This window comes from Ziziphus jujuba, chromosome 8 (genome assembly GCF_031755915.1).
Source record: "Ziziphus jujuba cultivar Dongzao chromosome 8, ASM3175591v1".
NCBI classification, from domain to species: domain Eukaryota; kingdom Viridiplantae; phylum Streptophyta; class Magnoliopsida; order Rosales; family Rhamnaceae; genus Ziziphus; species Ziziphus jujuba.
This window is the reverse complement of record NC_083386.1, coordinates 27,783,667-27,798,002: the sequence shown is the minus strand read 5'-3', so window position 1 is coordinate 27,798,002 and position 14,336 is coordinate 27,783,667. Positions and strand designations below refer to the sequence as shown.

The window sequence follows — 14,336 nt, the reverse complement described above, 5'->3', positions numbered from 1 at the left end:
ATGGTGCTGTTTGGGATTGTCTTGTAGAGTATCATGGTAATTTACACATATATATATTTTTTTATATATTTGAAAATAAAATTCCAGTCAATAATATTAAACTCCTTCAAGGTTTGTGAAATCCTCAATATCTGTTTTTGTTTTTATTTTTGCTTAATTTACAGCGAATTCTCTTTGAGTTTTCTACACATTTTACAAGATACATTTTTACAACACATTTCCTTCATATAAGTGTACTCTACTCGCTTTTTCCATGTAACACTAACTATATATATATATATATATATTAATTTTTAAAAAAAAATTTAAAAAATGGTGCTCTATTAACAGTAAATAATCATCCAACAACATATAAATATATATATATAGATAATTTTATAGTCAGGACCGTTCGTATGCAGATCAAAATAAAAAATTATTATTTTTTTCTTATCCGTATACGGACAGTCATGATCATAGAAAAGCTTTGTATATATATATATATATATATATAACAACAATCAAAATACAAAAGTATTGAAAGAAGAAATAGAGTAGATCAGGAATTATAAAATGGCTTTACAACAATTAATATTATTTTGCTTTTCAGGCTGTAATATTCCAAAAGTGAAGTCTTGGATGTATATATGCCTTCATCAACTGCAGTAAAAAAGCTTATTATACCACTGCCTAGATTCATTACTTATGCCTGGAATGGAGCCTCGCTAGCCACCCTCAGTCGGCTGTAATATATATATCTGAGGATGACAACAAGGATGCATGGTACTTTTTCCAGATATTTCGTACACCTTGAAGTGCCATAGATTCCAAACGCTCCAAGTTAGAATTTTTTGTATGATCAAGGCGTTTGTTTTTGGTGAAATGCCACCAGTTATTAGAGACAACATTCATCAAGTCGTTGGCTGTAAGAATTAAGGCTTCGACTTTCGAACGCGATTTGACATGTGAAGGTGAAATGGGGAAGCTGAGAGAGGAGGCAAACGTACATGTCCATTGTAGAAGTTCTTCACCATAGATATCACCTTTCTCAAGAAGCATAAAGCTCGTGGAAGTTTTGTAATTTCTACCATCTTTATTGTTAGCTGGAAAGCTCCACACAGTGCCTTGCGTAATGAAAAGCATCAAATCAAGTGGTTCTCCCTCCCTGATAATGTAGCTGTTTTCGGTGTACACCGCTGGCTTGAGATGATTTATAATTTGTTGAAGCACTTGCTCATTCATATTTCTAAGCATTGGCAACTAGCATAGGTGCATACAATAGGTGTAAGAAATATATGCATATATTGGTCTTGATATCCTATCAAGATATCTTAACTTCATAAAGTATATAACCAATAAAGGCAAATTGCTAATTTATATTTAATTCTGACTTATTTGTGTGATATCAGGACTGGGATCAGGAATGATATAGATATTATGCCAATGAGAACAAATTAGAGATAACAAATTATCATAAGGGAAAAATTAAGAAACTTACTTTCTTTATGGTAGCTAAGCACAAATGCTTCTTGAGAGGCACTTTACAATCTAGGGGAAGAATAGAAAGCAAAGTCTGCAGATTGACATCTTTGTTGTCTTCCAATCTCCATCCTACAATTTGCCGGAAAATAGGCTTCCAATCCTTGGGGATGTTATTATTGTGCATCCACAAGTCTGCACTTAGTTTCAGCATGTCCTTCCCATTCTTGGATGCTGCCAATTTCCTGCATGTCTGTTTCACAACATATATATATATATATACTCATTTCATTGTAAATATCCCAATTAATCTTGTTTCTTACAACAAGTTCTACTGAAAATTAACCAAGGACAACATTAAAAACACGTCAATACAGACAGATAAAAATTCAAATCTAAAATTCTAGATGGGATATGGCAATTTTTAAAACTTGCTACATAATCATTCCTTACTTTTTAATATCAAAGAATTTCTAACTCAAGAATTATTATTATTATTATTAAAAAAGAAAGAAATTGCTATTCAATGTTGATTATATTCATTCTGTATGGGATTGTTATGGCCAGGTGGATTTGTTCTACTTGGATGCTTTCTATTGTTCTTTTCAATAATATTTTAGCTTGTTGGTGGTTGGTTACAGTCCCAACCTAGTTGGGATTCTCTGAATCCTTTTTCTGTCAAATTATTTTTCAAAAAAAAAAAAAAAGTGGCTAGGGAACTTACTAATTCTATAATGTCCATGCTATGTTCTGCTTCACCCTTGAAGGAAGCCAACACTTTTTTCCAATCAATACGTTTGTGATGTTCCTTTGCATCTTGAATATGTTTCTTTAAAACTAGTTTGAAGTTGGTAAGCAATTTGTTGCCGAACATATTCCTGAATCCATAGCTGAAAATCATTTTGAGTTCTTCATCTTCTATTAGTTTTATCATCTCCATCTTTTTTACCATCTCCGGGTTGTGCATCTCCTCCAATTTTTTAATCTCTATTTTTCTGGTGGTCAACTGTGTCTGTCCACAACAAAATAAAATAAAATAAAATTGATTATTCCATTTCAATTCCCATAATATATAACCGAGTAATGACATTTTATGAAGAATTAAAATCATGAACAGGACAAGGACAGAAGCCAGCTGATTACGCTTTTGACCGATTGGTTAGGAATGAAAAGTTGTAAGTTTCCTTGGAAATTATAAAAATAAAAAATAAAAAACATTATAGATATATAGAAACAGAATCCCCACGAAAAAAAAAAAAAAAAAAGATTAATTCAGTACTAGTAACCTGTATATTTCCAATAAGATAGGTAAACAGCATGAGGCCAACGACAGTGATTGCACCAGCAAAGAAGACTTCCCAGACATAGTCAGTTGTTTCCAGGTTTTGACCGAAAGAACTAAAAAGATGGATTAAGAGCTAAAAATATGTAAATTTTTTATTGATAATTAGTACTGAAAGTTATATATAAAACAGAAAGACTTGTGCAGTTCCAAGTACTTATATTGGAATCAAGCAACCATTTCTCTGCTGCTTGATCATCAAGCAACCAGCGCAATGCACAGTGCCATAGATTTAAGACTAAAAAATAAAAATAAAAATAAAAACAAATATGTATATAAAATTGATCTCTTAGGAGATACTTTATGTTTTATCTTAGGAGTTGTGCTGATATAGATATTTAAAATGACATTTATATGCTTTGACCCATTTGGTTTTATGTAATAATCTTGTAATTTTATTTTTTTTAATATTACAAATTTCAAATGAGAAAGTGGACTATGAAAGTATTATGTGAGTCCCATTTTTAGTATGCATACATATAAGCATTGGTTTCACAGAATAAGTTGGAAATTATCTCCTTGAAGATCAATTATATATATATATATATGATCTCCTTTTATCTTTATACAAAACTATGAGATCTCCTTTTATCAATTAACTGCTAAATTAAGTGTTTAGCAATGCTGTGCATTCCTACAGCACACAGTTTGAAGAAATGTAAAATAGAGAATACATGTTTGTGAAGCGGAGAAGAAATTACAAACCTGAGATGTCGCAGGCCCCACCAATAACAATAGAAAAACTTCTTAGGAAAATTCATTGGACCGACAATGCCCATCTTAATGGCATCGGTAAATATTCCCAAGTTGAAGAATGTTGTATTGGGTGGATCTACTGGGCAAATCTCATTAAGAAACGCCCAATTTGCCCTTGAATGGCCCTTACATTCGAAAGTAGAAGAAACACACTCTTTTACTTTGAGTTCTTTACATGCACTTTGCCAGCATGCTGTCTGTCGTTGAATTGCAAGGAAGTACCAAAATGCTCCAAGTACCTACATATATATATATATATATATACACCCCAAAAACTAATTAAATTAATTAAAATAATAATAATTTAATTAAAAAGAAATAGACTATTGAAAAAGAAAAAAGTACTTACATGACTGGCAGTGATATACAAAACCAAAAATAGTGCACCTCTGGTCCACTCACCCAGCGCTTCAGGGGTCCTCATAAGTTCCTCAGACGCCATGTACGTTCGTACATTCCTTGAGAAAAATTGGCAAACAACAAGGAAGTTTTCCAAAGATTTCAAGCCACTCACTTTTGAAAATAAAATTATAATTAGCACCTGAATTAGAACCATGGTATCATAACAAAAAAAAAAAAAAAAAAAAAAATAGAATCATGGTCAAATCAAATGTGATTAAATTAATTTAAAATATTCATTCATATTCCATAAAAAAAATAAAGTAAAAAAAAATAAAAATGAAAGAAATTCATGTTACCTGTGGAAGGGGAAGAATAGCTAGAACATCAGTTAGGATGATGACATATCGCCAACACGCACTACTTGTAGTGGAGACACTACTGGCCTGTTTTTTAAATTTAGTTCTAATTTGGTAATACAAATCCATTACGAAAAATATATCAGTGAAAGTTCGACAAAGGAGAGCTGCAATCTTTACGGTCTTGTCTGATCCAACACATTTTTCATCCTCATATATAATTGGAATGTAAAAGAAAAATGGATCTGTGACCACTGCAATCACACATGCCCACAGAAATATCTTCTTCCATCTGTAAGGATTTTCCCCTTCTGAATTTAGAGTTTCTTTGATATATTTTATTATTCTATTTTCTTGACGACTACTAGTCTCTGAATCCCCTTGGATTAAAATATCCCTGAATACACAAAAACATTACTACCACTGTAAAATTTGCATTCATTATAATGGATCACATAGAAGAAACATTATAATCAATTATTTAATGAACCACAACTAATAACTGTAATGTATGATGGACTCAAACAATGATTTTGGGAACAACAATAATGTTAACTTTTGAATAAAATGAAAATTAACCAACAACTTTAGAAAGAAAATCTCTCAAACACAATTTATACTAAGAAATTCATCCATGGTTAAAAAAGAAAAATTAATAATAAACTCCAAGTTAATTAGAAGATCCAAAAAACTTGACCCACTAATTGTTATGAAAGTTGGCATGCCGTTGGCTCCTGTTAACAAAATTTTATCGATATAGTAATAATAATAAAGTGAGGATAATTTATTTTTATGACTATAAGTACAAATTTTGTTTACTCATAATTTAAGTCACAAAAATCATATTGTTCATAATAAAAAAACAAAAAAAAAAAAAAAGGGTACAGGATAGTAGTGAGATAAAAGACAACAAATTAAGCTCAATCACCTCACTGGTGGTGGTAGTCGGATTCGGACTGATTGATGTTCACCCATAACTTGAGGTGTATATCGAATATAGCAATCTAAAAAATTAGTAGACCAAGAAAATTTCTTCTACTTTAAGAGAGACGCAGTAACAAAATTAAGAAACAGGAATAAATCACACTGAAAACAGAGTTTCCAGTTATACACCATATGAAATTTGCATACTAAGTTTACTACTATTTATAGTACTAGTGTCTTACAACTTTTCTTTACATAGCCCAAATGCTGCAAAACCAAGTCATTCCAATAAAAAGCTCGCTTGTCTCAACCAATTAAAGTTATACGCAAACAGTGAAAGATAAAAAGGAAAAAAAAAAAAAAAATACTAAGGGCAACTCATGGCCCATTTACATGCATGTATCTGACAATGTGGACACTTTTTTTTTTTTAATTTTCTTTTTCCGTGTTTTAAACGAAATTGCCTTTATGCTTAAAACTAGACTAGAATTTAATATAAGAAAAGCAATTAACGTTATAGTTATATTACCAAATTTCGAATTATATTACAAGACAAGCCGCTTAAAGTTTGGATGCCGATTCACATGTGAATCAGACTCACAGATTTCTTTTATCATCGAACTATGTAAATTATACTTTGTTTTGATGTCAATTTAGTATAAATTATCTCGTTATTAATTTTAATTTTGCCAAAGAAAAACTAAGGAACAGATAGTGTGTAACACCCCGTCCCAAATCGCACTGGAATCCGTGCACGTTGACCGAGGTTGACCGTTGACCGTTGACCGAAGGGGGTCAAAAGTTGACTTTTTGACTCGGTGAGACTTTCGAGTTGACCAGGATACCGTGGCGAAGTGCACGATGCCACGAGTTCGTAGACTGGTAGCACGTCGAAAACGGAGCTACGGTTTGAAAGTTATGGACGAAACAAGTTGCGGTCCAAACTGTCCAAGGGGTGCCGGAGTTGACTTTTTGTTTATGGGGAATTGAGCTTTGACTCATGCATGGTTGTGAAGTGCTCGTCGATACGAGTTCACAGACTAGCGGCACGCTCAAAACGGACATCCGGTTAAAAAGTTATGGACGTTTGAAGTTTACCGGATACCGTATTATTTTAATGTTTTTTTTTTGGGGTCGGTGAACAGTGAAATGCCACGTGTCAGCTTCTGAGTGGTCCATGTGGCATGAACAGTGTCACGCAGGGTTTTAATTTTGAAAAAACTCTCGGGGAAGAGAGAGAAAGAGAGAGAAGAGAGAGAAAGAGAGAGAGGAGAGAGAAAGAGAGAGAGAGCCACCGCCGGCCACCGGATTTTGCCACTGTTCCGGCCGAGTTACTGTACACGCACCGGACAGAAAGCTTGCCCACCTCATTTCCGGCAAAACCTCCAAGTTTCACGGTGAACGGCCGCCGGACGCGCCCGGATCGGACGTCCGAAGTTTGGCGGCGATTTTTCCCCTCCACCGCCGGCCACCGCGAATCGGCACTGTTCCGGCCACTTTCCGGCCACACGCGCCTGACAGCCTTGATCCTCTCCTCAAGTCCGGCCTACCCACCAAAAATCACGGCCATCGGACCACCGACGCGCCGGGATCGGAGCGTTTTCCGGCGAGGGGTCGAAAATCTTCAAACGGTGATTTCTCCGCCGTCCGACCTCCGTTTTGCTCACCGTCGGTCCCGTTGGATTGCTCTCCTCACGATCTACAAATCTGCAAAATTTCACAGCAAACGGCCACCGTCGGAAAATACTGTTCCGGTGACGGTTGCCGGTGACGTGGCGGCCCGCCAGAAAATACTGTTCCGGCGAGTACCCGAAAATTCCGGCCAGCTCCAGTCCGCAGTGTTCGACCTCCTGAACCCAAATCCGACTTCCGTTTCCGCCAATTCGCGACGGTTTGGGAGAATTGCGGAGCCGAAACTCGAAAAGCTTTCCGGCGAGATTCCGACCCCGTCGGGTTCGATCACCGGAAAGTAAGACCGAATCCGTGATCCTCATCACGCGAGCTTCGATTCGGTGCACGCGCGAGTAGTGGAGTGGATCCCGAGGAGGATCTTAGTTGATTTGCGCTCTCCAGGTGAGTGACCCACCTTCAAAAATTATTTTGGGCAATTAATTAAATTTAATTGGTATTTAATTTAGTATTTAAATTATGCTCATGTGGTGTGGTTTAATTATGGTTTTAATGCGGTTTAATTTAATTTATTTGTTATGCATGAGCAAGGTATGTTTCGGTATTAATTTTACGTGGTTTCAAATGTGATTTCTCGGGCATAATTGGGTTAAATATTTTTTGAAAATATTTGGTTAAATTTTATAAATTATGCCCGCGGTATTTTTATGGTTGCATCTCGTATTTCGAGGAAAATTGTGGTTTGTTGATTATCGCTGTTTCGTACCGGGTTATTGGATAAAATATGTGGGATGGTGTTTTGTGAAATTTTGGTATACTTCCCACGGTGGTTTTTGGAAAAACGGTACGGTTGGTTGTTTATGTTTATTTTTAGACGCACTCATACAGTATTGGTGTTCTGGTGTATGGTGTATGGACACGTGGTAGTGCGCGGTTATTATCTGGTTTAGCGCACGGTTATTACTTCACCCGTGAGTTGCCATTGGACCGTGGGCAGGCAAGGTTATTGTTGCGCACAGCCGCCCCCCTCCTTGGCCGGGTGATGGTTTTTAGCAGTCGGTACTGTCGGGACGCCGAAGTGACCACTGCAGGTTTCTCTCTTTAACCTCCCGCCAGTCGGTGCTCGGGACGCTGGGTATCGGAGGGCATCACCGGTATATGGTGTGGTGCGTCAGGTGTAATTGTCGGTGTAATTGCAAATAATGGTTTAAACCCCAAAGGTGTTCAAAATTTATTTATTATAATTTATTATATTTTTATTCTATATTTGGGGTATGTATTTATTTAATTGTTGTTGTTAAATTATTTAATCCCTTGGTTTTTGGGAGGTATGCACATTGGGTTTTGCAAAAAGGTTTTAAAAAGGGAACATTTCAAACGGAGCAATTGGTGAGAGTTTTGAGGGAAATCATTATTTTCCAAAGGTTATTATTATTTATTATTAATTGTTGGTATTTGTTCCACTCCTTAATTGTTATTATTTTATTATTATTATTAAAAGGTGTTCAGTAGTTCGGGTTACTCACGGAGATGATTAGCATCTCACACTCTTAAATTCCGTTCCCTTAGGTGCAAGTGGTGGTAGACGTTCTTCCGGAGCGAACCAAGTTTTCCGCTGCTGTTGTGTTTCGAGAAGTTTCTTTGTACTCTTTCATTTCAGTGTATTATTTCTTTTCAGCCTTGTTGTATTTCTGTTGTTTAGCACTTCTTAAAGCTCTGTATACTATTGGAATACTTCTGTTTTATTTATGCACTGGACTGTTGTTGCTTTGAGAAGTGCTGGAATTTGTGGAATCAGTTTGTAGTTTGTGGGAGGAATAAAGGGATGTTTTTAGAATTGTGTTTTCAGTACAGGTAAATTGTGGTAAGTAAATCCCTTAGGGGAGGCTCTGTCGGATTTTCCTTTGGAGGGTCCGGTAGGGTTTCCCTGGGATCAGGGCTGTCTAGGGTTCCGGGGAAGGAATTCTGGACGGGTCCTGACATAGTGTTAGGTTAAAGTGCCGGAATTTAAATTTACAGAGAAGCTCCTCTCGAGTCATTTGTTACTTCTGTCCTTTCCTACTAAATCTCATAGCTATAGCTTCTGTGTTCAAAAACCTACAATAAGAGGAATAACATATACCAAAAACCAACGCATAACTCACACACAACATCTTACACAAAATGAACTAATCAGATCTTTTCAACAATGTGTTCTCAACAATTTAGAGGCAAAAAAATTTAATAGTTTTCGCCGTTATAAAAATAAGTGAAAGTTTTATTTTAATATGGACGTTAAATAGTCCTAAACCCCAATTTTTTTTTTTTTTTTTACAATATATATTTTTTTAAACATTGTCCATCATATCATGTACATAACCAATTCACCAAAAACCAAAAAAAAAAAAAAAAAAAAAAGTACCTAACCAACTACTATTTTTCTCTGCTCTGATCACCTATATATGAATGGGAAACCTCATTGTTAATATTTTTCTTCACAAAAAAATACCATACAAACTCAAAGAAGCTCAATTTCATAATTAAGGAAAGAATTTTTATTCCTAAGACACCTTAGCTTAATTTATAACTTTTCTCAAACCATGTGTTTCAGAAACTATACCAAGAGTGAATTGGTGGTAAGTAGTAGGGCCTAAAATGTAGTACCCATACTTTGCAAGCTGCCACCCCTTTTCGAGCTGTTTTCACCCTCAATCAACGAACTAGAATCTTTTGGCTTCTTGCTTTGATTGCGACGCCGGGCTTCTTTTACAGCAGAAAGTGCCAATGGCTCCAATCGCTTCAACTCAGATTCAGTTGAATGATGGAGCTGCTTTCTGAATAGCCACCAGAAAGTACTGACTAAATTCTTTGAGTCGTTGGCCATAAGAACAAAAGCTTCGACTTTGGTGTGGCATTTGACATTTGTGGTGGAGATGGGAATGTCATTAAGGGAGGTAAATTTCAATGTCCAATTCAGAAGCTCCTCCCCAAAAAAATCTCCTTTTTGAAGACAATTTGTGGTTTTGGAACCATCGGTAGTTCCTCCGCCTCTACCAGTAGGGAAGGTCCATACAATGCCTTGGGTGATGAAAAGCATCAAATCTAGTGGTTCTCCATCTCTGATAATATAGCTGTTTTCAGTGTACACCACTGGCTTCAGATAGTTTATAAATTGTTCAAACACTTTCTCTTCCATATTTTGAAGCATTGGCACCTGGTTTAGGTTCATTCAATTGACAAAATATATACTATTCAAATTTGTAATAAGGAATATCAAAACAAAATATTCTTTTATCAAGTAGTAACCTGTTAAGACTGAAAACTTATAGCAAAAGCTTATTGAGGCAGAGGAACTAACTTTCTTTAACATAGGCAAGCATAGGTTTTCCTTGAGAATGGTTCTATGTTCCATAGGGAGTATAGACAGCAGACTCTCTACATCAACTCCTTTGTTGTCTTGCAATCTATATCGTATATGCCTCATGATTATTGGCTTTAAATCCTCAGGAATGTTGTTTCTCAATATCCACAACTCCGCATTTCTTTCTTTCATTTTGGTCTGCTGTCTTTTCTCCTCTGATCGTGTGGCTGCCAACTTCATATATGTCTGTTCCATATACAGCGAGTAATAAGCTCATCGGTTTCATCCAATCCCCAAATTAGTTTTATATTTCTTGAGCCACAAGTCACTAAATTAGGCAGGTAGAGAGATTAGGCATAACATTCATACTGAGTAATTAAAGGAGCTAATTTAATTACCTTTTGTATCTCATCCAAGGTGAGGTTGCCCTTTGTAATCTCTTTGTGATCCAAAGGAAGAAAGTGGAGAAGATTTTCCACATCGACATCTTTGTCATGTTCCAATGTGGAGAGAATCTGTTGCATAACCGCTGACCTCTTATTCTGAGGGAGGCCATTGCTGGATATCCACAGATCTATTTCTGGTTCTTTTGTCTTCAATTTCTGTCTGATCTCCTCCGATCTTGTAGTTGCCAATTGCATGTATGTCTGTTCAATAATTAAATGGTTTAACTCACAGCTAATGGTTAACTCATATTGATTAACAATAATATAGGAGCAGAGCAAAACAGAGAAACTAGAATGAAATGGCAACTTAAAAAGAAAGATTCTGTAAGACCAACCTGCAGATTTCCTATAAGATACAAAAACAGAAGCAAGCCAATGATTGAAATAAGAGCGGCAAAGAAGGTTTCCCAAACATTGGTACTTGTTTTGAGGTTTTGACCAAAGGAACTGCAGAAAATGATCAAGTAAAAATATCAGAGAAACACAGCATCTTTAGAGGTAAGCATATCATAAAACCATATCTCTGCATTTGCAAACTTAATTTACAGCTCAACATACAATAAAATTTATAAAATCAAGGTTGTTGAACTATATATGTTCAAACCTTAGATTTCTCAGACCCCACCAAAAGCATTGAAGGAATTTTTTTGGGAAATCTGTTGAGACATGAATACCAGACTGAAGAACATCAAGATATATTCCAAAATCGAAGACTGTTGCATTTGGTGGATTTATAGGACAAAACTCATTCAGAATGGTCAGATTCCTTGAGCTGTTTTCATTACAATCAAAAGTAGTCGTAGCATCACATCCAGCATAATTTTTACAGGCTTTTCGCCAGCATGCCGCCTCACGTTCTATAGAAAAGAAGTACCACAAGGCTCCAAGTGCCTGAAAAATATACATTACTAGTCCATTATTACTAGCTCTATATGGTAACATCTAAGCAGCAAATAACAGATAAGTGAGATTGAACATAATACGCGGGATTAACAATGTTCCTCCCAACTGATCAAAATCCACCTCAATGAGAACGAAATTAACTTACATGACTGGCAATAATGTAGAGAAATAAATTGAATGCACCTCTGACCCAAACAACTCCAGTAATTGAGCTTGGAGTCCTTCCAAGTTTCTTACACAAATGGTAGATACGAATAATCCTTGGCACATATTGGAACAGAACAAGGAAGTTAAGAAACTTCCTTAAATTTGAATATCTTGAGCCCCTCAGTTTGGTAAAGAATACTAAAATTATCACCTGCGCAAGTTAAACTTGAAGTTTAGCCTCAATAAACTACAACTTTTTTTTTTTTTTTTTTTCGTGGAGAGCTACACTAAAAATTTTGGTTAACTACTTCGTATAGTGTATAGTATATGTATCACCTGTGGGATCGGAAGAATAGCCAGGATATCGATAAGTATGAACGACCAGGGAATCATCCAAAACATTGGCTTTGCTTTTCCAATCAACCCACTTTTTTTAGTCATTTCCAGTGCCCTGGTGGCCTTTCTTTCAAATCCATTGAGCATATGAATAATCATATAGATAAGGTACGAGATATCCGTGATACATCGCAAGACAAGTGCTACAATCTTCAATTTTTGATCCATTTGAATGCACTTGGTTTTCTCATTTATATAGGGAATGTAAAGGAATAGAGGATCTATTGAGATTGCGATCAGACATGAGACCAAAAAAATATTTTTCCACATTGGAAGGTACGGTCCCCATGGATTAAAAATTTGCTTAGCTTTTGCTCTCAAATCCTTTGAAGAATTTCCACTACTACTATTGGTGATGACAAAATTAACATCCTTCTTGGTTAGTAATTCCTTCTCGTTAATTATCTCTAAATTCCCCACTGGGATCCTGAATAAATTAAACAAAAGGAGTGCATAAAACTGCACCAATCACAAAAGAAAACAAGAAAGCAAACTAGCAAATTGGCAAGTTTATATGTATGAATTATTTGGACGATAAAATATAGTCAATCTACACCTAAAAATTGATACTTAAACAAATTTACGGCACATAAATATGACCGTTTTATTTGAAAGCACATGTTTTAGGTTCAAATCTTTCAAAAGGATTTTTAAAGGTAAAGCAACTAACCTCACAACTCCAGAATTCTCTTCCATTAAGATGCCCTCTTTTAGTACAATTATTATACTTGACCAAAGACAAATTTCAGAATGTCAGCTCCTGCAATTGAGGAAATAGGCTGCAGCTTACAAGAATACCTCTTTTTCATGCTCCCAAAACCAGTGTAAAGTTTCTTCCTACTACTTCAGAACTAATCTGCCTATATCATTATGCACAAAACTATACGTCCATATCATGTTTGTGAGTATTTCTTACAGAATCAAATCAATTATTTAAGCTAATCCAATACAAACAATTTGATGAATTAGAGTCTGGTTGATAGAATAAGTCTTTCTTTTTAATTTTTTGCCAGAGTAGCAAAATATCTATCTGTTTCTCACATGCTACCAGCGGTACTTGAAAATCACAAAGTCAAGAATGACTGCGCCACCACCAACTAATATGACTTAAATTAGTTAGTAAAATTACAATAAAGCCCTTCTAGTTTGTCACTTTTTGTAAATTTTTGTTTCAACGTCGTTGTCATTCATTTTATACATGCAAGCAGGAGCAATAGATGATAAATTCCAGCATCCCAAACAAGTACAAGGACAGATGACTATTCTGCCTAAGAATTAAAGCATTTTATATACATGAAAAAGAGAGAAAAGAAACCAAAAAAACAAAAAAAAAAAAAAACAAACAAAAAAACAAAAAACAAAAAACAAAAAACGAAAAACAAAAAAAACAAAAACAAGAACAAAAATCTACATATTACTTGCTGATTTATATGAAGGAAAGACTGCATATGAAAGCAAGAGACAATCTTTTAGTTGGTGGAGAAGACTTGGTTGAGTAACTTGTAGAGAAGAAAGAGAGAAACTGCTACTTACTTTGAAGACTTGGTATATAATATTCGTAATGAGGTCATAGCAATTGCTATATGTGTCAGAAATAATCGTCAATCATCACAGCCATGTCTGTGTGTTTGCAAATTACAAGTCAAGGATTAAAGGGAAATAAGAAAGAAGAATCAGTTTCAAGGACAAGAAGCGAAAACGGTGTCACTTTACTGCCATGTCATTTAACGAAGTTGGGGCAAATGGTCTTTTTGATGTGTTGGATTTCTCAACTAAAATTAATACACGTGGCCTATGAATCCGTTATGTGGAATTAACAAGGACGACACCGTTTTTGGCTAATTAGTTGCAACAGATATAAAACAGAGGTCGTCTTCTTCTTCTTCTTCATCTTTCTTGAAGTAGGGCATGAATTGCAGACCGAGTGTAGAGAGCTTTGTGCGAAGAAATCCCTTTAGCTTTAGGAGTCATTCTTTCTTTCTTTCTTTCTTTGTGTTCTCAAACATCTGAGCAACGAGGACGTAGGTCGTTTTTGACCGAACCTCGGTAAATTGTGCGTTTGTTTATTATTCTTTTGTTTCTGCAATTAGATTTAGGTTTCAATATCAATATGTATTACCATTAAAGTATATATTGATAATTATTCAAATAATTCTTTGTCCCAAGTCTTTTTTTAATAACATTTTAGTTCTTCTGGGCAGCAGCAAACGAGAATTTATAATTTAAATGCCACGACATGGGAACAGCTATATATATATATATATTCCATGTAGCTGTTTCAAATGAATATTTCAACT

At 35.4% G+C, this 14,336-nt stretch overlaps 2 protein-coding genes across 4 annotated transcripts; both read right to left on the bottom strand.

The window, feature by feature from the left end:
• Positions 1–714: 714 nt before the first annotated feature.
• LOC107414564 (cyclic nucleotide-gated ion channel 1-like) lies at positions 715–3,998 on the bottom strand. Its single transcript, XM_048470856.1, has 6 exons — positions 3,906–3,998; positions 3,506–3,753; positions 2,745–2,856; positions 2,183–2,470; positions 1,478–1,711; positions 715–1,239 (listed from the first exon to the last, which is right to left on the bottom strand). Exons 1-6 carry the CDS (start codon positions 3,996–3,998, stop codon positions 715–717), a joined length of 1,500 nt encoding a protein of 499 aa, XP_048326813.1.
• A 5,247-nt stretch (positions 3,999–9,245) lies between these two features.
• LOC107414578 (cyclic nucleotide-gated ion channel 1-like) lies at positions 9,246–13,647 on the bottom strand. Of its 3 annotated transcripts, none has more exons than XM_060819400.1 (9): positions 13,573–13,647; positions 12,710–12,799; positions 11,980–12,466; positions 11,642–11,854; positions 11,198–11,484; positions 10,929–11,040; positions 10,546–10,794; positions 10,145–10,393; positions 9,246–10,000 (listed from the first exon to the last, which is right to left on the bottom strand). In XM_060819400.1, exons 2-9 carry the CDS (start codon positions 12,733–12,735, stop codon positions 9,437–9,439), a joined length of 2,187 nt encoding a protein of 728 aa, XP_060675383.1. In that variant the 5' UTR covers positions 12,736–12,799; positions 13,573–13,647; the 3' UTR covers positions 9,246–9,436. The 3 variants fall into 3 exon arrangements, with proteins under 3 accessions (XP_060675383.1, XP_060675384.1, XP_015878201.3); XM_060819401.1 differs by lacking the exon at positions 13,573–13,647 and adding an exon at positions 13,458–13,519; XM_016022715.4 differs by lacking the exon at positions 13,573–13,647 and having other exon boundaries at positions 12,710–13,423.
• Positions 13,648–14,336: the final 689 nt, after the last annotated feature.

Bases quoted from the DNA above. Each gene is read 5' to 3' on its own strand.
- LOC107414578 (XM_060819400.1), bottom strand. From the start codon at position 12,735: ATGGAAGAGAATTCTGGAGTTGTGAG. The intron at 12,467-12,709 runs GTTAGTTGCTTT...TAATTTATTCAG, and splicing joins GAGAATTCTGGAGTTGTGAG to GATCCCAGTGGGGAATTTAG. The intron at 11,485-11,641 runs GTAAGTTAATTT...TATATTTTTCAG, and splicing joins TCTACATTATTGCCAGTCAT to GCACTTGGAGCCTTGTGGTA.
- LOC107414564 (XM_048470856.1), bottom strand. From the start codon at position 3,998: ATGGCGTCTGAGGAACTTATGAGGACCCCTGAAGCGCTGGGTGAGTGG. The intron at 2,857-3,505 runs GTTTGTAATTTC...CCATCTTTTTAG, and splicing joins TGGGGCCTGCGACATCTCAG to TTCTTTCGGTCAAAACCTGG. The intron at 2,471-2,744 runs GTTACTAGTACT...TGTTGTGGACAG, and splicing joins ATCTTATTGGAAATATACAG to ACACAGTTGACCACCAGAAA.